This window comes from Phocoena phocoena, chromosome 5 (genome assembly GCF_963924675.1).
Source record: "Phocoena phocoena chromosome 5, mPhoPho1.1, whole genome shotgun sequence".
NCBI classification, from domain to species: Eukaryota; Metazoa; Chordata; class Mammalia; order Artiodactyla; family Phocoenidae; genus Phocoena; species Phocoena phocoena.
Genome location: NC_089223.1, coordinates 103,726,033 through 103,752,571, shown reverse-complemented (window position 1 = coordinate 103,752,571; position 26,539 = coordinate 103,726,033). Strand labels below are relative to the sequence as shown.

General features: G+C 37.6%; 1 protein-coding gene across 2 annotated transcripts in view; it reads left to right on the top strand.

Moving 5' to 3' along the window:
- The first annotated feature begins 5,339 nt into the window (after window positions 1-5,339).
- CENPE (centromere protein E) overlaps window positions 5,340-26,539 on the top strand; it is a 73,987-nt gene continuing 52,787 nt past the window's right edge. For both annotated transcript variants that reach the window (XM_065877402.1, XM_065877401.1), the window contains exons 1-14: window positions 5,340-5,450; window positions 6,945-7,036; window positions 9,302-9,391; window positions 9,508-9,626; window positions 10,977-11,096; window positions 11,542-11,623; window positions 11,782-11,849; window positions 11,925-11,990; window positions 17,631-17,682; window positions 19,179-19,266; window positions 19,612-19,741; window positions 20,694-20,813; window positions 21,685-21,843; window positions 26,101-26,245. In XM_065877402.1, coding sequence (XP_065733474.1) covers window positions 5,389-5,450; window positions 6,945-7,036; window positions 9,302-9,391; window positions 9,508-9,626; window positions 10,977-11,096; window positions 11,542-11,623; window positions 11,782-11,849; window positions 11,925-11,990; window positions 17,631-17,682; window positions 19,179-19,266; window positions 19,612-19,741; window positions 20,694-20,813; window positions 21,685-21,843; window positions 26,101-26,245 — 1,393 coding nt within the window. In that variant the 5' untranslated portion in view covers window positions 5,340-5,388. The remainder of the gene's footprint in view (window positions 5,451-6,944; window positions 7,037-9,301; window positions 9,392-9,507; window positions 9,627-10,976; window positions 11,097-11,541; window positions 11,624-11,781; window positions 11,850-11,924; window positions 11,991-17,630; window positions 17,683-19,178; window positions 19,267-19,611; window positions 19,742-20,693; window positions 20,814-21,684; window positions 21,844-26,100; window positions 26,246-26,539) is intronic.

Below are 26,539 nucleotides of genomic sequence, written 5' to 3'. Positions count from 1 at the left end.
ATCATAGGTGGGAAGAAGATTTCTTTTCACTGTGACTCTTCTGGTACTACTTAAATTTTTCATCACATGTATGTATTAATCTTCCAGGTAAGAAGAAAAGTTAATCAATAAAAATTTTGATTACCTTTTAAAGAAACGGTATGCATCCAAACTTTAAGCATCTCTCTCCAGAAGTTCCTGAACTTCAGACAAGTTCTTTAATCTGTTAAAAACAAAACAACATGCCCAAAATGGAGTTACTTATGCTAAGCCCCATATCCACCAACTGAGATTGAACTTAATTACAGTTTTAGCTCACCCAGAAATGGAATCGTAAGCCAGTCAATCAGGAATGGACTAATCAGGTAATCTGACTGATAGAACCTGGCCATCCCCTAAAGGAAAGTAACTTTTCAATTACCAACCCCCTTTTTTGCCCAGTGTAACTTCCTGTGCCCTTGTGCCTATAAAAGTCTTTCATTTTATACTGGTCCTTGGAGCCCCTTTCTGTTAGACTGGATGCTGCCTGATTCAAATCAGCTTTTGATCAAATAGACTCTTAAAATTTTTAATATGCCCTTGTTTATCTTTAACGAATTTCTTTGCCCTCCCTAACCACTTAATTTAAATGAAAACTTAGCTTCTTTAACTCTGTGTTATCTTATTAGATATACCCAGCATCTTCACAATTTAGCTGTGAGAAAAGTAGTCTATACTAGCTCACATTTGCTTAACCAAAGCACTATTGAATAGACTACAAAAGAGTAGACTATTTTATCTACTAACTAATCTCTTAAATTTGGGAGAAAGTAATCAATATTCACTAAGATATTAATAATTATGAAATAGTATACAATGAAAGGTAGGTTTGTTTTCTAACTCAGTGCTCCCCTCCAAAGGAAATTAAGTGTATTCCATGTATCTTTTCAGAAATTATGTCAATATTATTGAGCAATTGAATATTTTAATTTATAAGCAATATTATTGAGTAATAAATATATGAATTTATTGAGTAATTGAATGAGCAATTTTTTAAATTGAATGTTTACTAAACTGCAAGTATCTTTCTAGGTCAGGGTATAAGGAGTAAATAAAAACAAAGTTGCTAGGCTTCCCTGGTGGCGCAGTGGTTAAGAATCCAGCTGCCAATGCTGAGGACACGGGTTCGAGCCCTGGTGCGGGAAGATCCCACATGCCGCGGAGCAACTAAACCCGTGAGCCACAACTACTGAGCCTGTGCTCTAGAGCCCGAAGCCACCGCAATGAGAAGCCCACGCACCGCAATGAAGAGTAGCCCCCCCACTCACCCCAACTAGAGAAAGCCCGCGCACAGCAATGAAGACCCAACGCAGCCAAAAATAAATAAATAAAATAAATTTATTAAAGAAAACAAAAAAACTAAGTTGCTAACCTCACAGAGATGACACTCTGGTGGGAGAAGACATAAATTAATACATATATATTATATCAGAAAGACATAAGGAATATTTCAAAAGAAGAGTAAAGAAACAGAAGTAGTAGACAAGAGAGTTGTTATTTTATCCAGACAGAGTTCTGAGAAGGTGACATCTGAGCAGATGCCAGAATTAAATGGAAGAAGAAAACATTGAAATCTGGGGTAAGAGCCCACCAGGCAGAGTAGCCAGTGCAAAGGCCTTAAGAGGAGCCAGTCCAGTGTCCAATAAACTACAAAGAGGCTGCTGTGGCTAGAGGGGAGAGAGCAAAAGGGAGAGTGGCAGCAGGGAAGGCCAGAGGGGCAACAAGGGGCAAGATCACATAAGGCTTGGGAGACAGCTGAGACTATAGGTTTTATTCTGAAAAAAATCCCGGTGGGGTGGCACTGGGGGTCTTGAGAGAGGATTAACATGACCTAACTTACATTTTTAAAAGACCACTCGATTTGCTAGGTTGAGAATAAACCAGCGTTGGGGGGTAGCAGGGGGCAACACAAACGTAGAACGTGAAGACCAGGAAGAGATGGCATTTTGGGCCAGGCAGATAGCAGAAGTTGTGATAAATGCTCACATTCTGGAATATTCTCTAGGTAGCCCCAACAGACATTCAGACACATTGAATGTAAACTCTGAGAGAAAAGAAGTCAAGCATGATGAGTCCATAGTTTATGACCTGGGTAAGAGTGGATTTCCCGCAAACTAACCTGCAGAGAAAACTGTGGAGCAAGCAGGTTTTGAGGGGAAAATTTGATATGAGAAAGTTCTGATATTAGCACGTTTTGATATTAGAAAGTTTGTAGTATTTATTAAATATCCAAGATGGGAGAAATAAAGGTATGTGTTTGCTGATGAGACCGGTTTATTAAAGCAGGGGAAATGACTATGCGAGACAGACAAGAGTAAGAGGGAAGGGGTAGGATCTAGTGCACACGTGGAGAGACTTCCAGAGTGGAGGACAGACTCTTCATCTATTTAAAATCTGGAAGACGAGGTAAATGGGCACAGACGTTACGTGGGTAGACAGGTTGGCAGGAATCAGTGCAAGGTTTCTTCTGGCTGCTTCTATTTTCATAATGAAATAGAAAAGAAAATCTTGTTTGAAGGAATTAGTGAATCCCTTTTCACTCCCTTGCATAAAACCTTCTATAGGCTTCCCCTCACCATTTGAATAACATTTTAACATGACAAGATCCCACAGGACCTTTCTCCATTGCCCCAAATGCTCAAGCCACGGGGGCCTTCCCTCTGTGCCTCAGACACATGACAAACTTACACAAGCCTTGGGTCCTTTGACTTACTTGTCACTCCATCTGGTAAGCCCTCTCTCCCACCCTCCCAAGTCTGGCTAATTCTTAACATACAAGGCCTCAACCATCCCCCCTAGGCCTTTCTTGAGTACCCTACTTACAGTGGCCCATGCTCTCCTCATAAGTTACTTACACATTTATTATGCATTGTTTGCTTCTTCCCACAAGAACGTTTCACAGAGAATAATAGCTCTACGAAAGCAGGTACTTTTCTAGTCTATTCACTTTGTGCCTCATAAGCCTAGAACCACATCTGGCATATAGTAGGTGCTCAATGAAAATTTCTTAATGACATATTTGAAAAAGTAAATGAAAAGAATGCATGTAGAGCATATAACAGAGCCCCTGGCAATAGTAAATCTTCAATAAACGTCAGCTGTTATGATGGTAACAAAAACAGCCATGGCATCAATCATGAGCACAAATATGAAAAGCTAATCCTCCTCTGTGCTCTTGAATCAATTCCCCTTTTGTTGTTAGAGACTTTTTCATTAATTATATGTCCCTTCCTCATCTTCACAGGCTCCTTCCCTTTAGCTAAAAATGTGTAATATTTGCCCACCGTTTTTTAAAAATCAGTTAAAACACACTTTTCTTAACTCTATATTATCTTATTAGATACAGCCAAGTATTTTCACAGTTCAGCCGCAAAAAAAGGGTAGTATTTTGGTTAGGTTACTCTTGGTTAACCAGAACAAATCTTGAATGAACAAACTCATTTTTATTTACTTTTTTCTACCAGCTAGTTTCTTTAAGTTGAATGAAACTACTTAATATTTGCATGCTTAAAATATTAATAATTACAGAATAGTATACAATGAAAAATAGGTATTTTATCTTAGTCCTCCTTCTCTAAGGAAACTAGGTATATTCTGTGTATCTTTCCAGAAATTATGTATGCATATGCAGACATATAAATATCCTTTGAAAATATCAAATAGCACCATACTGTGCACACAATTCTGCATCTTGGGTTTCTTCCAGCTAATGAAACATCTTGGATGACTTTCTAAAGTACACATAAAGAGCTGTATCATTCTTTATAGTCGCCACATAATGTTTCATTGTAGTGATAAAAATGTCATCCATTTCCTATTAATTGACACAATATGTTTCCTGTCATTTGCTAACTATATGTGATGCTGCAACTATAGTAATAGCTATATGGCTATAAAGCAAGACTCTTCATATATCTATAAATAAATCCTTAAAAGCAGAATTGCTGGCATAAAGGACAGCAATTCAGTTTTTTATTGATATTGCCAGATTACCTTGCAAAATAGTTTTACTAAATCAGTAGTTTTCTAATTCTGTAAATAATGAACAACTATTAGTAACTGCAGGTCATATTTTTGGTGAGGGAAAAGGGGATAATTCTTGATCCTTCTTAAATCAACTAAAACTGAAACTACTCCTAAAGAAAATGTTAATACCTTACTATGACACGTATTTAAAACAAAGGAAACCAAGTATTATTTCTGGGAAAGAATTATTTAGAATCACTTTCCCATTTCTGCTAAAAAAAAGTTTCACCTCACTACTAAACGAGTTTTTCCAGTCTTCAATAATTCTTTTCCTAAGTCAACCTTAGGAACTCACAGAAAAAAGAAAAAAGGAGTTTAAAGAAAAAGAGAGGGGGCTTCCTTGGGCTTCCCTGGTGGCGCAGTGGTTGAGCGTCTACCTGCTGACACAGAGGGCACGGGTTCGTGTCCCGGTCCGAGAAGATCCCACATGCCACGGAGTGGCTGGGCCCGTGAGCCATGGCCGCTGAGTCTGCGCGTCTGGAGCCTGTGCTCCGCAACGGAAGAGACCACAACAGTGAGAGGCCCGCGTACCGCAAAAAGAGAGGAAAAGGAAAAACTTAAACTCAAGAGTTTCCAAGGAGCACAAGATTCTTCTGTTTCTGGGCTGGGCAGTAACTTTCAACTCTTGGCATTTGAGTTATCTTTTTGTTTTGTTTGCGGTACGCGGGCCTCTCACTGTTGTGGCCTCTCCCGTTGCGGGGCACAGGCTCCAGACGCGCAGGCTCAGAGGCCATGGCTCACGGGCCCAGCAGCTCCGCGGCATGTGGGATCTTCCCGGACCGGGGCACGAACCCGTGTCCCCTGCATTGGCAGGCGGACTCTCAACCACTGCGCCACCAGGAAAGCCCTGTTTTGTTTTAAATTTAAAAAACAAACAAACAAACAGTGTAATTCTTTAAAGGTCCTAATTCTCTTTTGTTAGTGAAGAAAAAATTTTCGGCTTTGTTTTTCCACAGTTTGCAAACCCTTTAAGGGTGGGGTGGAGGATTGCGTTTGTAAACGGCTGCCAGCATTTCAACGGCGTTTAGCAAACAATAGTTATCGCTGCTATTACCTTGAGAGCCTCTCGCCACAGGCTATCCGGACCCTCTCTCTGCGAGCCCCAAGCTTCCTTTTCCTCCAGACCCTTATAACTGCTCCCCCAACCCTTATCCGTGGACACGCCGCCGGCCTGGCGTCCCCCGCGCCGCGACGCAAATGGAACGGCCTATGACGTCACGAGGCCGCGGCTCAATCAGACGCGGCGTTTGGGAAATTTTAAATTTAAAGGCGGGGTGGATCTTACGCTCAGAAGCGCCGGGCGCGGAGGTTTTCGTACGGTTTCCTGGGATCCAGCCCGGCAGGATGGCCGATGAAGGAGCCGTCGCCGTCGCCGTCTGCGTGCGGGTTCGGCCGCTTAACAGCAGGTAGGTGGGCCAGACCTTGCCCAGGTTCCCGTTGCGGCCTCCGGCCCGGGCCCGAGCCGCAGGAGTGAGTCCTCGCTGCTCCTTCCTGCTCCGCTGCCTAGAAACTCGGCCATTGACCCGCTTTGTGCCGTGGTTTCTTATGTGTAAAGTGACGGGCCAGGATCGGAGGATCTAGAGGATACTTTCCAGCTGTGGGATTCTCTTAAGTCTGTAACTCCGGCTCGCCGACATTAAAAACCCTACTCCCTGCGCTGCTCTGCCGTCCCCCCATCTGCGCTCTCCATCCCTCCCCCAGGAAAGTCGCATAGGAAAAATCCTTACTGGCACTCTTCACAGCTAGTCATTTTACATTTAACTGACGCTCTCTCCCCCTTTACTGTATACTCCTTGAGCGCAAGAACTAGTCAGTCTTCTTCCATTGTATTCGGTAGACCCTCAACACTTCAGTGACTGAACTCCACGTTCAGAAGGTTTAATGACCGATATTCATCAAAATTGATTTTTTTTTTTAGTTCGGTGTACTGTACTAAACACACACTACCATCGTTGCCCAGTGGATCTTACATTCTAAAGGGGTAGACAGAAAATAAAGTGAAAAATATAGAATATTAAGTGATGATACTGGAGTAATAAATGCTATAGAGAAAAAACAGGAAAGGGCAGAAATGAAAATGAAGTCTGCTTTGCCTGTCTCGGGCCTTTGCCCCAGAATGCTGACACATTTTGTTTTAGAAACATTTGTTAACCATTAATGGGTGTTTAATAAATAAGAATATCAAAATGAGGAATTTCCTATTTTTAAGAAGCTCATTAATGCATTAGAAGAAAGCTACATAAAGCATTATAATACATCATGACAGGTGTTATGATAGACAGGTGGAGAATGTTTGCTAGAGGAGTCTTTAGTCCTAAAGTGAGATAGTTTAGGGGAGGGACAGGGCTGTGTAGGAAACTCCTGATACTCTTCATGAATGAAAGAACAGTTAAGTTAGTTAATGGAAACAAAAGTCAGGGTATTCCAGGCAGAGAGGGGTCGAATCTTATTTTGGAGTGACCTTCAGCAGTTTATTTGTATGGAGTTAGGGTGTATATAGGAATTTAGAGGAAGATATGGGTCAAAGAGAGAAATTAAATGATCCAGGTGTCATGTGCCAAATTAAGGATTTCAGATGGTTTTTAAAGGCTTTAAGCAAGAGGGACATAACCAGAGTTGCATTTTCAACGTATCTTTTCAGCCGCCAGTACTGGGTTGGAAGGTGGAAGTGAAGAGCTTCACAAAGAAACTCCCATGAAAGTGCAGGAGGTCACAAAGCCCCATTTAAAATCCACCTTTGACCCCTCAAAGGTGGATTTTCCACATTTATCCTATTTATGGTATATGTCATTACCATCTTTTAAAATATCCATCAGAAGATGAGGTCTTTTCAGTTATCTTTCATGTAACACAACTTCTGTGACTAGTTATTCTAAAATGCAGTTTTTTTATTCTTTTAGAGAAGAGGCGCTTGGAAAAGATACTCAAGTTTACTGGAAAACTGACAATAATACAATTTATCAAGTTGATGGGAGTAAATCCTTCAATTTTGGTAAGTTTATAACAGCATCAAAAGTTAACCTGGTATCATTTTTCTATTATGAGTACAAAAGCCTTATGAATAACACTGGATTTGTCACTAAAGATCAAACTAAGCCTTCAGTAAACTGCTTCAGTGGAAACTTTGAAAAATTGTTCATCCATTCATGTACGCTAAGTAAGATAATAAACTGACACTTAAAACATAGCAATAATAAAAGATAATAAGTAAATAAAAAATTAAACACAGTTATAGTGCCTTTTAACTGAAATTAACATTTTTCCTCTTATTCGTCAACGTACTTGTGGCGTAAAACTCTGTAAGCCCAAAATATGTCAAGTCATCTTTAAGATCTTCCAGTTTGGTTTCTTTGTTGTTGTTTCTTTTTTTGTTGTTTCTTTTCCTTTTTTTTTTTTTTTTTTTCAGTTGTTTTTCAAAACTTTTTAAAGAATAAATAGTGAAGATATTCCTTCTTTGTCTGCTAGAATACAGCAGGGACCTATCTCTGCTTTTGTGGATCTTATTTGGTGGAAAGAAAAGCTTTATTTAAACAAGTAGTTAGGGCTTCCCTGGTGGCGCAGTGGTTGGGGGTCCGCCTGCCGATGCAGGGGACTCGGGTTCGTGCCCTGGTCCGGGAAGATCCCACATGCCGCGGAGCGGCTGGGCCTGTGAGCCATGGCCGCTGGGCCTGCGCGTCCGGAGCCTGTGCTCTGCGGCGGGAGAGGCCACAGCGGTGAGAGGCCCGCGTACCGCAAAAAAAAAAAAAAAAGTATTTGCACTTATGATGACATAAGCTTTGTGGGAGTTTATAGCAGGGATCTAACTAATCTAGGTGTCTGAAATGGTACCACTTACACTGGGACCTGCAGGATGAGTGAGAGTTAGCTAGGACGAAGGGACTTGGAGGACCTAACGGTTAACTAGGTTGATTTGTGTATTGATTTAGCATGTATATAGTGCTGACAATGTGCCAGGCGCTGTTCTAAGCACTTCATATATATTAACTCATTTAATCCTCCTAATAAGCTTATATATATTTGGTACCTTCCCATTTTAATGAGGAATCAGAGAGGCCTGGAGTCACACAGGCAGCAAATGAAAGCGTCAGGCTCCAGATCTGTGTTCCAGACACACTACCATGCTGCCACTTAGGCACCATAGAGCAACAGTGACGGCCTGTCACCAACCTCAGGAGTAAGTGATTAAGTTGTCCAATTAGTGTTTAACTAGAAAGCCACAAAGATACGCAGAAGAGAAAATGATTCCTGGTAAAGGCATGTTTGGTGGTATTAACATAATTTTTAAAAGGTAATATGTGCCAGAGATTATAAAACCTAAGTACCACAGATTCTCAGTAGCCATATACGCCCATGAAGGTTTTGGACTCATCCAGCTGTCTGAAACAGATAACATTAAAGTTTGAATCATCCTGCCATTTCTCCTTGCTCTAAAATCATGACCCTTAAGCAGCCTTCAGATGGCACTTTAGTTTTCCATATTGTTCTGCCCATAGGGCAGATGTGTGGTCATGGTGCAAGCAGTGTGATCACTGAATTTCTCATTGTAGGTCAGTACATTACCCTCCTGATTTACAAATCCATTTCTTGTGAGCTTTTTAATGTGAGGGCACTGCTAAAAGAGTGGTCTATTTTTAATGTACTAACAAAAGCAGAGAACCACATCCTGGACTTGTGAAATTATCAGTGCAAATGCTACTCTAAACCCAGCCTTTAGCAGCACTTCAGCTTTGGTCAGTACTTTGCTTCCAAATATCTGTGTTTTTTGGTTTCGTTTGAGCTAGACCTTCTTGCTAGGTATGTTAAAAACATTAACATTTCTCAAAGAATAGTAATAGTTTATATTTCCTAAGTATTAACATATGTTCACAATAATTCTATGAGGAAGATAATATATATCCATTTTACACATTAGGGAACTGAGGCACGGAGACATCAACCACTTTGGCCAAAATCACACTGTAAATGGCAGAACCAAGATTTGCAGGCGGTCTGATTCTGGACCCCCATATTCAGCCACCATGCCCTACTGCCTCTTGAAAGCACATAGGGTAACAGACTTGTATTTTTTCTGTGTGAGGACCAACACATTTTACCTAAAGAGAAGAGTATTTTCAGAGGACCAATAAGTTGAAGGAAATATTGTGTCTTAAATCTTTTATCATACCATATCCTGACAATTTTATTTCTGTGGGCAACTACTAATTCAGAATGAAAACAGTTAATTTGTTTGATTTAACTTTTATGTTTTGTTTTTTAGATCGTGTCTTTCATAGTAATGAAACTACTAAAAATGTGTATGAAGAAATAGCAGTACCAATCATAGATTCTGCCATACAAGGCTACAATGGTGTGTATTCACTGCAAAAACATTTCAGTCTTGGGTGTCTGTTTAGCAAGTATTGATAGTTTTATACACTATAGATTCATTTTTAATCTTTGCATGTGTGTGTTTTGTTTTTGCAGGTACTATATTTGCCTATGGGCAGACTGCATCAGGAAAAACATATACTATGTTGGGGTCACAAGATTATTTGGGAGTAATACCCAGGGCAATTCATGACATTTTCCAAAAAATTAAGAAGGTAAATAATTTAGCTAAATTTCTAGTACATGCAGGTAAAAGTGGTGATAATAGGATAGCAACCTTAGTGTTCTCTTGTAATGATGAAGTATATTTATAGTTATCTCTTGATTATCCATGAGGAAAGAAGGAAGGCATAGCATAGATTCATTTTTTTCCCACAAACTTACTAACTACAAAGCTTAAAGTTCTTTCATTCTTTCCTTTGAATCATGAAACAGTACTCCCACCAAAAAGTGGGCATTAAGGAACAGGAAAATCTTATCACAATGATTAGGTCCTCATTGCCTTTGTTTAGCTACCAGTGATTATTAAGGAGCAGTAAAAAGTAGACTAGATAAAAGACAAGGGAATCAGAAGGTCAGAATAGGCAAGCTAATTAGTTGAGTTGGTTTTAAATTAGTTTTTTCATCATTATTTTATTTTTAATTTCTTGAATATATGTAGTTTTTATTTTGAGGTTAGAGAATTGGACTGGGTATTTTCCTGTTAAAATTCTATGATACTATACTTTTCATTATTTCTGAAACAATGCTTTACTGTTGTTGTTGCTTGTTATCAATATAGAAGCACAGGGGAAGTTTTGTTTTTTGTTTGTTTTACAAAGATAATTTCCTGAAAGGCAAATACCACATGACTTCACTTATATGTGGAATCTAAAAAACAAAACAAATGAACAAACAAAACAGAAACAGACTCATAGATACAGAGAACAAACAGGTGGTTGTCAGAGGGGAGGGAAGTTGGAGGAATGAGAGAAATAGGTGAGGGAGATTAAAGGGTACAGATGTCCAGTTAGAAAATAAATGAGTCACAGGGATGAAATGTGCAGCATGGGGAATATTGTCAATAATATTGTAACATCTTTGTATGGTGACAGATGGTAACTAGGCTTATCATGTGATCATTTTGACATGTATGGAAATATTGAATCACTATGTTGTGTACCAGGAGCTAACACAGTGGAATAGGTCAACTATACATCAACTAAAAAATAAATAAATATTTTTAGGGCTTCCCTGGTGGCGCAGTGGTTGAGAGTCCGCCTGCCGATGCAGGGGACGCGGAATCGTGCCCCGGTCTGGGAAGATCCCACATGCCACAGAGCGGCTAGGCCCGTGAGCCGTGGCCACTGAGCCTGCGCGTCCGGAGCCTGTGCTCTGCAGCGGGAGAGGCCACAACAGTGAGAGGCCCGCGTACCGCAAAAAATAAATAAATAAATAAAAAGTTTTAAAAGGTAGTTTCTCAAAGAATATTTTAATATTAGCACATAAGCATTCATTATTAGATTTTCATAATTGGATGATCTCTGATGTTTTCTGATATATTTTCACATATCTTTTTCTTCTAGTTTCCTGATAGGGAATTTCTTTTACGTGTGTCTTACATGGAGATATACAATGAAACCATTACAGACTTACTCTGTGACACTGAAAAAATGAAGCCTTTAATAATTCGGGAAGACTTCAATGTAAGTAACAGAGTTAACAGAGTGGCTCAAAAAAGAGTTACTCGTTGGGATTATTTTTCTTGAACATTTGCCTTTAATTTCTATATATTTTAAAGTGTCTCCTGTTACTATGGTTTGGTTTTTATTTTCTTTCTTAAACATTTATAGAGATTATCTCTTAAGTAACATGTATTGTTTTTAAATATTGACAGCTATAATATTGTGGCATAAGTGCCTAAAAAGAGCAAGCTGGAAGTATCAGGTTAGAATTCGGTGTATTTTGGTACAGGAAATAAATTGTAAATAGCATAGATTTAGTTGTTATTTTTGTACAGAATAAAAGTGCCCATTTTCTACTCTTAACTTCCACAAATGAATTCTATAATACTTTGCACTTTCTTTTTGAAATGCAAAATTTTAAGTGACTTATAGTTCTCTACTTTTCCCATAATTAAACTTGTTTCAGAGGAATGTGTATGTGGCTGATCTCACAGAAGAAGTTGTTTATACATCAGAAATGGCTTTGAAGTGGATCACAAAAGGAGAGAGTAAGACTTTATACTGTATTTCTTCAAAACACGTGTAAAAACTATTTAATTGAATGTATTTAGGCTTTAAATCACACTTTTTACTTCTAAACTTAAATACAAGTTAGTGTTTTTCTTTGGATTGTAATATACACAGCTGAAATATGATTCTTTTACAGAGAACAGGCATTATGGAATTACAAAAATGAATCAAAGAAGTAGTCGTTCTCATACCATTTTTAGGATGGTAGGTAATTCTCTATATTTGGTCTTTCCAATTAAAAATACACTAATTTTTCTACAAGTTGCCTTTTCTTTCTAGATTTTGGAAAGTAGAGAGAAAGGTGAACCTTCTAATTTTGAAGGATCTGTCAAGGTGTCCCATTTGGTGAGTATTGATGAACCGTGATAATGTACTAAATGAGCCGAACCAAAATTTAATTTAGCTGCTGTATGTTTGGCTTCATGAGAACTGTTAACTAATTGGCAAAAGCATCTATAAATTGGTAGTTTAGTCTCATCACTAACATGAGATTACTAGTGGAAATGTAGGAAGAGTTCAGAGAATCTTACTTCCTGTGATCTTATAGCTGCCATTTCCTGAACTTTAGATGTAAGAACTGTAGGGAGTTGAGGCTTTCCCTAACTAGTAATTGAGGAAGGGTTGATTCTGTGCACATTTAAGAGTTAAAGTAATCTTGGAATTTGGTGATTTTTTTTGTGTTTGGGGTTTTGAGGGTTTTTTTGGTCTCTGCCAATGGTATTGAGACTTATGAGATGAACAAAAACCTGGGTGAGAGTTAAAAAATAAATCAGATTATTCAAGTTCATAGTTAAGTACAATAAGAAAATAAGCTTTGTATTATAAACAGTGTTTTAGACTATAAATCCCTTGAAAGGAAGAGTGATATCTCCTTCATCTTTGTAACTCCAAAACATTGTACATAGTTTATATTCAATACCTGTTTGTTGATAAGTGAATATAAGCATGACGCAAACATTCCTCCTTGCTGCACTGTGTCATTTCTCTTTTTTTGTGCTTCCTTTCTATTCCTTACCATTATTGCTTTATTCTGTCTTCAAGGCCTAAATTCTTTAGTTTGATGTGGGAGATGATGTAAGATTTCTCGATTTGATTTGAAAACTTCAGGGGAAAAAGTAATAAATCTATAATATGTTTGTTTTTCAGATTTTGAAAAATCAGAGTGTTAAGTATCTAATTCTAGTTCACCTGAGTTATTTTACTATCCAAGTATATCATTTATTTTAGTAGATTAGTCTTTAACAACAACGAAAAACATAAAACCTAACTTCTGTTTTGTTTTCCAAACCTAGCCTGTGATATATCACTACAATTTAAACTTTTCTCTCATAGTTTAGCTTTAATTATAAATTAAGTTTAATTATAATTAAATTTAATTATAATTTAGCTTGACATATTCAGTGATCTATTTGGTGTCTTTTCTTATATTATTTGATGCTCCATCATCTGGGGACCATAGAAACCATCTGGTCCAACACTCCAGACTTCCCACTTACTCTAAGTATCTTCTTGGAAAGAAGTCTTCCCCAAAGAGTCTTTTTCTGGCTCTTTGGAGGTGGTGTTTTTATGAGTGTCTCCAGGCCTTTCTGGAATAATAACATCCAGGTGCTCTTAGCTCTGCTCCTTTATTCCCTTTTGTGGCTTCTTTCCTACTACGCTCCTAATCAAAGCACAGGAGTGTTCTGTGGCTTTTCTTCCCTTGTTTGCCCTTGTTACCATTTCTGTGTTGACGATGGTCAAATGTTTATTGTTTCTAAAGTCGCTGAGTTCTATTTTATTTATTTTTTTATACAGCAGGTTCTTATTAGTTATCCATTTTATACATATTAGTGTATACATGTCAATCCCAATCTCCCAATTCATCCCACCACCACCACTTTCCCCCCTTTGTGTCCATACGTTTGTTCTCTACATCTGTATCTCAATTTCTGCCCTACAAACCAGTTCATCGGTACCATTTTTCTAGGTTCCACAAATATGCGTTAATATACGATATTTGTTTTTCTCTTTCTGACTTAACTTCACTCTGTATGACAGTCTCTAGATCCATCCACGTCTCTACAAATGACCCAATTTCATTCCTTTTTATGGCTGAGTAATATTCCATTGTATATACGTACCACATCTTCTTTATCCATTTGTGTGTTGATGGGCATTTAGGTTTCTTCCATGTCCTGTCTATTGTAAATAGTGCTGCAATGAACATCGGGGTGCATGTGTCTTTTTGAGTTATGGTTTTCTCTGGGTATATGCCCAGTAGTGGGATTGCTGGATCATACGGTAATTCTATTTTTAGTTTTTTAAGGAACCTCCATCCTGTTCTTCATAGTGGCTGTATCAATTTACATTCCCACCAACAGTGCAAGAGAGTTCCCTTTTCTCCACACCCTCTCCAGCATTTGTTGTATGTAGATTTTCTGATGATGCCCATTCTAACTGGTGTGAGGTGATACCTCATTGTAGTTTTGATTTGCATTTTTCTAATAATTAGTGATGTTGAGCAGCTTTTCATGTGCTTCTTGGCCAACTACATGTCTTCTTTGGAGAAATGTCTATTTAGGTCTTCTGCCCATTTTTGGATTGGGTTGTTTGTTTTTTGGATATTGAGCTGCATGAGCTGTTTACATATTTTGGAGATTAATCCTTTGTTCGTTGATTCGTTTGCAAATATTTTCTCCCATTCTGAGGGTTGTCTTTTCGTCTTGTTTATAGTTTCCTTTGCTGTGCAAAAACTTTTATGTTTCATTAAGTCCCATTTGTTTATTTTTGTTTTTATTTCCATTACTCTAAGAGGTGGATCAAAAAAGATCTCGCTGTGATTTGTGTCAGTGTTCTTCCTATGTTTTCCTCTAAGAGTTTTACAGTGTCCGGTCTTACATTTAGGTCTCTAATCCATTTTGAGTTTATTTTTGTGTATGGAGTTAGGGAGTGTTCTAATTTTATTCTTTTTACATGTAGCAGTCTAGTTTTCCCAGCACCACTTATTGAAGAGGCTCTCTTTTCTCCGTTGTATATCCTTGCCTCCTTTGTCATAGATTAGTTGACCATAGGTACATGGGTTTATCTCTGGGCTTTCTATCCTGTTCCATTGATCTATATTTCTCTTTTTGTGCCAGTACCATATTGTCTTGATTACTGTAGCTTTGTAATATAGTCTGAAGTCAGGGAGTCTGATTCCTCTAGCTCTGTTTTTTTCCCTCCAGACTGCTTTGGCTATTCGGGGTCTTTTGTGTCTCCATACAGATTTTAAGATTTTTTATTCTAGTTCTGTAAAAAAAACTGCCATTGGTAATTTCATAGGGATTGCATTGAATCTGTAGATTGCTTTGGGTAGTATAGTCATTTTCACAATATTGATTCTTCCAATCCAAGGACACGGTATATCTCTCCATCTGTTTGTATCATCTTTAATTTCTTTCATCAGTGTCTTACAGTTGTCTGCATACAGGTCTTTTGTCTCCCTAGGTAGGTTTATTCCTAGGTATTTTATTCTTATTGTTGCAGTGGTAAATGGGAGTGTTTCCTTAATTTCTCCTTCAGATTTTTCATCATTAGTGTATAGGAATGCAAGAGATTTCTGTGCATTAATTTTGTATCCTGAAACTTTACCAGATTCATTGATTAGCTCTAGTAGTTTTCTGGTGGCATCTTTAGGATTCTCTGTGTATAGTATCATGTCATCTGCAAACAGTGACCATTTTACTTCTTCTTTTCCAATTTGTATTTCTTTTTCTTCTCTGATTGCCGTGGCTAGGACTTCCAAAACAATGTTGAATAGTAGTGGTGAGAGTGTTCATCCTTGTCTTGTTCCTGATCTTAGGGGAAATGCTTTCAGTTTTTCACCATTGAGTTTGAGTTCTAATTCATGTCTTTCTAAAGATTGTCCCACTGTTATCTCAAACTTCAGTGGTTCTAAAACCAAATTAATTTCTTCCTATTCTAATGAATATTCCTTTTTCCAGTAATACTAGCATTATCCTGGTCACCTAGGCTGGAAACCCAAGTCTATTTTGGCTCATTTTTTCCTGGTTTCCCTTTTCTCCAGTCATCACCATTTCTTCCTGATCCTACCTGTCATCATTCCATTGGGTGTCATACTCATTTAGGTTCTCATCTGTCTTGAATTACTCTGTCATTCTCCTGAGCCTGGCCTCTAGGACTCTAGTCTTCCTTTCTTTCATCTGTTATGCAGATTTCTAATGTTACTAAGCACTACTTTTGCTGTGGCATTTCCTTGGACAAGATCTGGCTTAACTAGTCTTACTTTGCTTCCTTCTGGTCCACATAAGCTCCTCTCTTATAGATAGACTGAGCTTCTTAGTGCCTTTGAACACTAATGCTTGTCCTCATCTTTTTACCTTAATTCAGGCTTTCATCACCACTTCTCCCCTTTATTATGTATCTAGGTCACTTGTACTAGATACTATATAACAACGATTAGACTTTGCGTATTTTAGAGAAAGCAGTATCTGAGACAGGACTGTAAAGCAGGAGTACATAATTACCCGCCTACTCCTCAAAGAGAGAGATAACTTAAACCTCTGACTTTCTTTTAATGCATTAATAATATTTACTGGGCTCTCAGATTAAAAAACAAAAAGGACATCCCTCCACTACTTACTGTCTCCACTACGACATCCCTAGCCCAAGCCACCATCATCTCTCACTTAGATTCCTGCACTAGCCTCCTAACTGCTGCCACTTCTGCCCCTCTCCAGTTCATTCTCCATCTAGGGTGCCACGGTTGATCTTTCAGAAAGTTAAATCAAGATACGTCACTCTTTTGATTAAAGCCTTCTCTTGGCTTCCCATTGCGCTTGGAGAATCCAACGTTCTTACCCCTACTTACAAAGCTCTGCATAATCTGACTCCTACCTCCCTCTCTTACGCTATGTGTTCCATCGCGACTTCACCAACTCTGCCATGTTGCCCGTTTTATTTTTTGAGCATACCAAGCTCACTTCGGTTTTGTGACTGAGTGTACTGGCTGCTCTTTTAATCTGCACTGTGCTTCCCTTGGTTTTACATGGCTGCCTCCCTCTGTCATTCCAGATCTGAGCTTAATGGGAAGTCTACCCCTACCACTCAGTCCAGAGAACCTACTCTGTCCCTTCTTTCCTCTTCCAGGACTCTCTTTAAATTATCTGTATTACATTTACCAGGTTATGTTTCCTATCTGTCTTCTTCTGTCTTCTCACCAACTTCCTCCTCTCCTCTTACCACTCCATATAGAATATAAGCTCTATCAGGACAGGGACCTTACTTGTCGAATTCATTGCCATATCCCTAGCACCTAACATACTGCCTGAAGCATGACAGTCACTTTTTTCCAACAATATTTGTGAAATGAAAGAGGTCCTCGCTTTTAAAGATGCTACAGTAGAGTCAGAGACAAATAACTAGCTCCACACAATAAGTGCTGTTAAGAATAAGTCATATCTATAATGACCTCTGGGTACAGTCAAAAGAGCAACTCATTCAAGGTATGGGAGGAGAAAGGATAAAATCAGCAAAGCCACGTTGAGCAGGTAACATTTGCCTTTGGTCCTGAATAAAGACTAGGGGCGGTCTAGAACTTTAGAAGTAACAAAGAGAATGGCAAAAGGTAGCACTTAGGAGTGTAGAAGTACATGAGGCGTTTAGGGTGTAGTGAGTAGTTCAGCTAGAGTTAGGAGTAAGTAATGAATAGATATAATGCTGGGGCCACACAAGTGCCAGATTGCAAAGAATCACATTCATATGATAAGGTTTTGAACTTTGTGTAGTAAATAGAAAACCTATTCTGGCGGCATTATGGAGGATGTATATAACAAAGAAGGAACAAGGGTTATAGATCGGTTTGACAAGGGAAGGCCTGAACAGTGGGGTGAAAGATGAGGGTACAGATGGGGTGTTCAAGTAAGCTCTGTGTTTTAAATGTTCTTTCAGTAGTTTGGGTTTTATCTCATTATGCTTCCTAAAGGTTTATCATCATCTGTCTTACAGAATTTGGTTGATCTTGCTGGCAGTGAAAGAGCTGCTCAAACAGGTGCTGAAGGTAATGAAAACTTATGAAATATGTTGGTCTGAGTGTCTTCCTGTTCTTTCACAGAATAAAAGTGCTACCATGCATTTTAGAAACTAATAATGACAATAATAATTTTGTGATAGAAGTCCTTCATGTAAAAAGCAGCTTATGTATGTGGCTAATTATCTAATTTGGGCTATTATAGCATCAATTAAAAAACTAGAACTGTACAGTTGATAGGATTGTATAGCTGAAAAGCACGTGAGAGTACCATGAAAACCATCTAAATTTCCATATCAGGTAAGAAAATTCAGAAGGGAAGTGGGGCACAAAACTAATATACAGACATTAATAATTCTATAATACAAATAACCAGTTAGAATATTTAGTGTGCAAAAAGACTCAATTTACAATGATGGCTTAAAAGGTGTAATACCTAGGAAGAAACTCAACAAAAATTGCACAGGGCCAAAATAAAGAAAACTTCAAAACAGACCTGAAGGACATAACCAAATACTTAAACAAATGGCAAAGCATACTTAGATGGAAAGGTGCAAAATCATAAAGATGTCAAGCCTCTCTCTGTGTTCATTTCCTGCAGCCTGACATAAAGACACCCAGCTGAGCATGGCCTGTATCCACCAAACTTGACCCATGAACGGGAAATAAATGCTTGTTGTTTTAAGGTGGCTTGTTAAGCTGCAATATTACAGCAATAGCTGAATAATGCACCTGTGAAATAACAGCTATTCAGAGTTAGTTATTGCAGTATTTTTTGTATACATGGTAGATTGAAAACCTACATATCCCTCAACAGGGTTCTAGGTAAATAATTTCTGATACATCCATGCAATGGAATTCTATGCTATGAAAAAGAATGAAAAAGACCAGTGTTTACTGATGTGATGCACAATACTCGCCAAGTGAAAAAAGCAAAGTGCAAAATAGTGTGTATAGTATGCTACTATTTGTCTGAAAAAGAAAGGGGAGAAATGAACATATATGAACTTGTATTTCTAAAAATCTAGAAGAATAAATAATAAACATGGTTTACTGGTGGAGGGAACAGGAACTGGTTGGGGCATAAAACTGGAATAGAGCTTTTTCCAGGTACTTTTTTTTAATGTTAGAGTCGTGAGCATACTCACAATATTAAAATGAGAACTTTTTTTGGTTTTGAGCCTATAGTTGCCTATATTTGAAGGTTTGGAAAAAATAGATTTGAATGGAGGAATTAGAGGAGCTCTTTTAGACAATGGGCTTTCCCTCCCTCTTATTCTTTTCTTAGTCATCTTTTTCATTTTGCCATTTCTCCCAGGTGATAACCTTTCTGATTCACCTAATTGGGGGAGGGTTAGGGAGAGAGCTCCTCCACCATTGGTATTAAAAGTGGGCTCAGATCTAGTCCAAAGCATAGACTTCAACATCTGTCCCTTTAACTTCTACTTTCTCTCATAATTTACTGATAAGTTCATCATCCAGTACAGGGCTCGATTTGAATTTTTATATTTGTTTAATAAATGCAGGTTTGCGACTCAAAGAAGGCTGTAATATAAATCGAAGCTTATTTATTTTGGGACAAGTGATCAAGAAACTTAGTGATGGACAAGTTGGGTATGTTTATTCCACTGTACTCTATCTGTTAATGCTTATGTTTTCATTAGGTCGAGAATTGTAATATTTTAGTGACACTCAAATAAATGTTCTTATTTCATATATTCAAAAGCTTTCATGACTCTGTGATCATGCTTGGCTTCTTATACATATGATTGTGTCCTACTAAATTTACTTTCTGTATTTTAAATATTTTTTAGTTAGTAGTTTTGATCTGCCTCATGTAATCTGTAAATAATTAATTTTTTTAACTGTAGCTATTTTAAGGTTCTACATTAAGAACCAACCACTTTTGTTATATAAAAATTCTTACTCTTTTTCTTCCCAAATTCATTTCTCACTAAGTGGTTTCATAAATTATCGAGATAGCAAATTAACACGAATTCTCCAGAATTCCTTGGGAGGAAATGCAAAAACACGTATTATCTGCACAATTACTCCAGTGTCTTTTGATGAAACTCTTACTACTCTCCAGGTGAGTGTGATTTTTATCTCAACTTAATAGGAGGGGATATCATCTTTAAGAAGGAAAAATTACCTACTAAAAATAGGTAGAGTTTTTTAAATTCACATAACTACCTGTTAAAATAAAATTACGTGTTGTCTGCTAAATAGCATTTCTTAATTTTCCCAAAATTCAATCATTCATATCCCACCTCCACAATTTTTGCCACATCCAACACTATTTTACTGAAATTGACTTGATATTTTTCTTTTACAAACTCACTTTTTTACTTAATTGATTATGAAAGGAAACGTTATATCAGTTCTGTAAATGAAAAACTAGTATCACTTGCAACAAATAGAAGGTGACCCAAAAAACATGTGTATGTGATTATAATAAAATAATTCCTAAATTCCTACTAGCTAATTGTTGCCTGCCTTTGCACTGAGCCTAAGGCCTGCATTTTATGTTTAAAAAAGGAGAGGGGTGAGTAGGGGGGAATTGAATTGTCAGTAGAATAGCTGTCTCAATGAAGGATTCAATGTTTTATATAATGGATACCTTCATGTACCCACTTAAAGTAACTTCTGATACTCATACTCTAAGAAACATTGCTTTAAATAGCTACTGAGCACTGGGTTGAGGTACTGTCAGAGAAAAAAGATAGAAAATAGAGTCCCTGGCTTCACAGAATGTAGTCTTATAGGGAAGATAAGACCTGTCTTCCAACATGATTGCCTTGGATTAATACTTAAGTAGCTAGTAAGTAGGATAGCGTTCAAAGGAAGGAGAGAGGCTTTTGACTGGAGCATTACAGACATTGTTACAGAGACATAAAATGCACTCTGTACTCAAAAGTATTAAACTACCTGGGAAGAATACTGATTTTTCTTTACAAAACTTAATTACAAGAAGACCAAATATTATTAATTTACTTAATTTTTGTGTGTGGAGCACATAACACTCTTGTATTTTTTCCCAGTTTGCCAGCACTGCTAAATATATGAAGAATACTCCTTACGTTAACGAGGTATCAAATGATGAAGCTCTCCTGAAAAGATACAGAAAAGAAATAATGGATCTTAAAAAGCAATTAGAGGAGGTATGTGTGAACCATGTATTTCAATAAAGAGTAGGGACAGATTTAGAATTGAGATCTACCTAATCGCCCAGAGATTCTTAAGTCATCAATATCTGAGTTTTGCAACCTAAATTTAAAACAGCTTTCAACTAAGAAGAAATCAACTCATAAAAATTTTAGTTTAGTGTACTATAAACTGAAAGATTTGGTTTCTTGAAGTTATTTTAGATTTTGTTTTTCATTTTCAAAGGGGAAAATTTGATATTTTCAAATGGGCCAAGTGGAGATAATTTTTTTTTAATTGTCACAAATTATACATAGGGAATTAGGTTAAAAAAGAGAGATTATGTATAGGTGCCTAAAACTACTTTCTCTGGTTTCACGTTAACTTGAATTTTTCTTCCAACCCTGAGATAGCAATCTAATAAGATAGCATAATCACTTGTCATTGTTTGTTTTAACTATTATGGTCCTCTATTTTATATAAATCTTGCATTTTAGTGATCTTTTTAGGAATAAGCTAAAATATCAAATGGTAGTCTTATGAAAACATCTCTTCCTTTGCTGTAGGTATTCAAATCTCTGCTTTTGACTTCTCTGCCTACTATTTATATATTTTTAGGCAACTAATAGAATTGCTTTAACAGCATTGTAATGGCATATAGAATAGTGGCATGAGAAGAAATGTATATTTGACTTTATTTTTAGTTTGAGAAATTACTGATTATGGTAACTGTATTGGTGTTCTGCAGGTAGGGTATATTTTATTTCAATAAAATTAAAATTCTCTTAGTTCACATACAAATTTCTATTCTGTTCTTTTAAGCTACTTTCGAAGTTTTAAAATCTAGCTACGTTTGTTATTAACATAACCCAATATTACATTCTGTAGGTTTCCTTAGAGACTCGAGCCCAGGCAATGGAAAAAGACCAAATGGCACAACTTTTGGAAGAAAAAGATTTACTTCAAAAAGTGCAGATTGAGAAAATTCAAAACTTAACACGGATGCTGGTGACCTCTTCTTCCCTCACATCACAACAGGAATTAAAGGTAAAATTTAAAAGATGACAACTTAAACTTGGTATACAGAGAATAGAACGGGTATTCCTATGTGTTTATTACATAGTTATGCATTTCTTATCTTTTGATACAGTGTATTCAAGAAACCCAGAACTTTTGTGTTGCTATTTACCTATATAGCAACAAAACACCTAAGAGAAGAGGTTTATTAAAAAATACTGATCCCTAATGTAGAGGTCCTAATTCAAGGATTCAAGCGTACCACCTATATTTTCTTCTAGGAGTTTTATGGTTTCAGGTGTTAACATTCACGTCTTTAATCAGTTTGAGTTGATTTTTGTGTATAGTGTAAGATAGTGGCCCAGTTTCATTCTTTTGCATATGGCTGTCCAGTTTTTCCAACATCATTTACTGAACAGACTGTCCTTTCCCTATTGTATCTTCCTGGTTCCTTTGTTGTAAATTAATTGATCATATATGTGTAGGGTTTATTTCTGAGCTCTCTATTCTGTTTCATTTGTCTATGTGTCTGTTTTTATGGCACTATCATACATATTGTTTTGATTGCTATAGCTTTGTAATACAGTTTGAAATCAGGAAGCGTGATGCCTCCAGCTTTGCTCTTCTTTCTCAAGATTGTTTTGGCTATTTGGAGTCTTTCATGGTTTAGAGTCTAGAGTATATTCAAGGAATCTATTTGCAATATGCTTCTTAAGAACTTCAAATAAAATTAATTAGAGATTGGAAACCACAGATGTCTAGAGTATGTGGGAATATTTTCTGTTTAAAGAAACAGAAATATTAGTATCAGGAAATTGATCTAGAATATAGATCAACATACTGATCAAAATTCTGGCTTCCAGTTTTTGTGGTTTTTGTTTTTACTAGAGTAGGGATTTATTTATCCAACAGATATTTTCTTAAGAGGACAGCCTCTGGATTTGAACTACCTGGGTTTGAATCCCTGTTCTGTCAGTTCCTAACACTTGACCTTGGGCAATTTCTCAAATACGCTTTGCTGCAGTTTCCTTATCTGTGATCTATAGCTTGATCCCCACCTCATGGGATTGTTGTGAGAATTAAGTGAGGTAACATACAGTACATGCTTAACACTATACTTTCTGCTCAGCAAATCCTCAATAAATATATACTATTAAGATAATTATTAATAGACATTATGTTCAGGTCACCATTCTAAGTATTTAGAAGATGCTCTAGATCAATTTGTTGACTGAGTGATGAGTAGGAAATAGCCCAGTGGAAGGCGTAAGGAATGGTGTTTCAGGAAGACACTTAAATGTACAGAAGCTTAAAATTGTGGGAAAACAGTATATTTCTTGGACTTTCTGGTGGCAGGAGCATTTTAAAACCTCAGTGAAGGACTTGAATGTTGCATTAGGCTAAGGACAAGGAAAAGCCTTGTATGGGACATAATCGGAATTGCATTTTGGGAAGGTGAGGCTGTTATGTGCATCAGATAGAGTGGGCCTCTGCAATGATTGTGGCTCTGGAGGTGGAAGAAATTGGATAAACTGGAGAGCTATTTGGGAGGTAGACTCAACAGGATTTTGTGATTATGTAGACACAAGAGGCAGGGAAAGGGAGAAGGAGGTATCCATAATGACTTGCTGGCATTACTAGGCTTTCTGGGTAGCTGGTAGCATATTCACTGAGTTGAGGAACACTGAATGAAGAGCAGTGGAGCTGCTCAGTGTTTGATTCAGGACGTCTCCATTTTAAGATGTCAGGCAGTCGAAAATGTGAAAGGTCTGACATGGAGGTATCAATTTGGCATTAACTACTGCAGATCCAATTTAGAGTCCTGGGAATGGGTGAGCTTGCTCTGGAAGCATGTCGAAAATGGAAAAAACAGAGGGTCAAACACAAAACCCCATGAAACAACAACTTTTTAGGTAAAGGCAGTAAAGAAGAATCCCTGAAGGAACCCATGTTTAGCTCAGAATTTAGAAGGAAACCAGCTGAATGTGGTAACCAAGGGAACAGAGTATTTCAGAGAGGTAGTGGTCAGCAGTGTCACATTCTGCTGAGAAGTTAAATAAGATACACATAGATAAAAATGCTTTGGATTTAGAAATAAGAAGCTCATTTGCAAAAGCAATTTTGAGTTATGTGTTGGTAGTGAAAGCCACCTTGCAGTGGGTTGAGATGACCCAAAGGGATGGGATCTTGAATACAGTAGAAAGGTCTGGCCTTAGAAGGAGAAACATCTATTCATGATAACAAGGACAGAGGAAAGGATAGGCATCAGTTCAGGTAATGCTTTTGTAAGTTTAGGCTTTTATTGTCTTTCTGAAGTAGGAAGTTTAATTTTTCTGCTGTGATAGCAGGAGATGGTGGAGACACAAGTTCATAGACAATGCTAAGAGTTTGAAATAGTATAGCCTTTATAGGGAATAGAAAAGAAAGCCAACGAGGAGGAAAGGAGTCTTACTGGGAAGCATTAAGGCCCCAGGTGATGGTGGCAGCCAGTCTTCTGACTGTATGCCCTGGCAGTGTTCAGGAGGCTGATAAAGTCTTAAAAGACAGTGTAATTCATCTGTGTGTACACTGTGTTGGAACAGGTTTGGGCAACAGAGATTGGGTCAAATAATTTGAGGCTGTTGACCCAAAAACGTGGTTGAAGTGATGATCTATGGAATCTATGATAGGAAGAGAAAAACAGCAATAAAGTAAGGTACCTTGTAAGCTAAGTAACTATAATGGGATTAACTGGATCAAGAAAGTGGAGGATAGCCACTGTACTAAGAGCAGGTCTGGGTTTATGAGTTTGAGATAATGACAAGGTCCAGGAGTGGCTTCGGGAGCACGTGGAGTTGAGGTGAAGGTCTTTGGAGTCAAACATGTATATACAACTAGGTTTTTGCAGAGCAGGCTGTGGAAAGGGCTGGCTATTTCAAGCAAAAGGGTAGTATGTGGTAGAGGCATGAAAGCGTGCAGAATATTCTGGGGACAGCAGATAATGTTGACAGGCAATGCAGTAGAATGGTTGGTGGATAGGCTCTGAAGTTAACAGGCATGGGCTCAGCTTCCAGTTGGCTGTATGACTCTACTCAGCTTCTCCAAACTTTCTGGACACCCAGCTCAACTATAAAATGGATGTAGTAATAGAGGATTGTTGAGAGGATCAAATAAGATGAGATAATGCTTGTACTAGTAGAGACACAAGAGAAGAATGCTAGCTGTGAAATATGGAAAGACACAAACACTTAGGAAGTGGGCAGGGGAAGAGAAACCAGCAAAGCAGAATGAGAGATGAAGACAGCTAGCTGGGTGGGATAAGAATCAGGAGACAGAAATGCCCCTGAAGGGATGAGGAAGAAGTAGATAGATGATGAGGAAGAAGACAATGTAGAAACTAAAAGAAAATGGTAGCTAGAGAGAAGTGAGGAGGCAAGGGATTGTTTTTTTTAAAACTCAAAAGCAGATAAATAGGCTTGAGCATTCGTACAGCTAAGAGGAAGGAGCTAGGGAAGATGACAGATGAACAGATAACTGAGGGAAACAGAACTGGGCACCCAAATGTGCTTTTGGTAGCTCTAAGGGGGCAGCAACAGCTGTCCCTTCCGTATACCCGCAGGTTACTTGAAGAGTTGAGAGTCAACCGATTCCTTTCAGTTACATTCCAGAAAAGCTTATAAGTAAACCTTCTAATAAAATATGTAATTTAAATAGTAGTTTCATCAAATTTATTATGGGGTTAAATACTGATTTGAAAAGTTTGAATATGTTTTCTTATCTCAGGTTATCCTTAAACTGGTAAGATATTAAAGTAGATTTAGTAAACATTCTGCCAAGTTGATGGGGTTTTTTGTTTGTTTGTTTTTGGTTTGTTTGTTTATTTGTTTTTATTTATTTATTTTGGCTGCATCCGACACACAGGATCTTCACGGAGGCATGCAGGATCTTTTGTTGCCGCTCGTGGGCTCTTTGTTGCAGTGCTTCTATCTAGTGGCCACAGGTTTTCTCTCTCTAGTTGTGGCGTGTGGGCTCCAGAACACGTGGGCTCTGTAGTTTGCAGCGTGGGAGCTCTATAGTTGAAGCGCAGGAGCTCAGTAGTTGTAGCACAGGCTTAGTTGCCCTGCGGCATGTGGGATCTTAGTTTCGCAACCAGCGATCGAACCTGCGTCCCCTGCATTGGAAGGTGGATTCTTTACCACTGGACCACCAGGAAAGTCCCAATGGTTTTTTAAAATGGAAACTAGTTCCCTTGTTTTAAGATGTTGAGCCCAGATCTGTGTGAGGTAATTTTGATTTCTTTCTCTTCAGGCTAAAAAAAAACGAAGAGTTACTTGGTGCCTTGGCAAAATTAACAAAATGAAGGACTCAAACTATGTAAATGAATTCAATATGCCAGTGAATGTAACAACAAAAACACATAAGGCTGCTGTAACTTTAGGAGAAATTGATGAATGTGAGTACTTTTTCAATTACTTTTAATTATAAAAACATCCCTATAAAGAGAGACTTTATTTATAACTCAATTAATGTGATAAACACATTTAAATAAAATGTATGTATTTTAGGTGTAATTACAATGGAGATAATGATAAAAATAAGTAATTTTAAGAAAGTGAAAGTTCATGACTTTCTCTATTTCTAGATTTCTTAAGAATAATGCATTATAATTGAAACACATGTTTTTAATCTAATCATTATCCAGTTAAATTAGTATCCATATAACAAACATCAGCCTTAAACTCTGCTA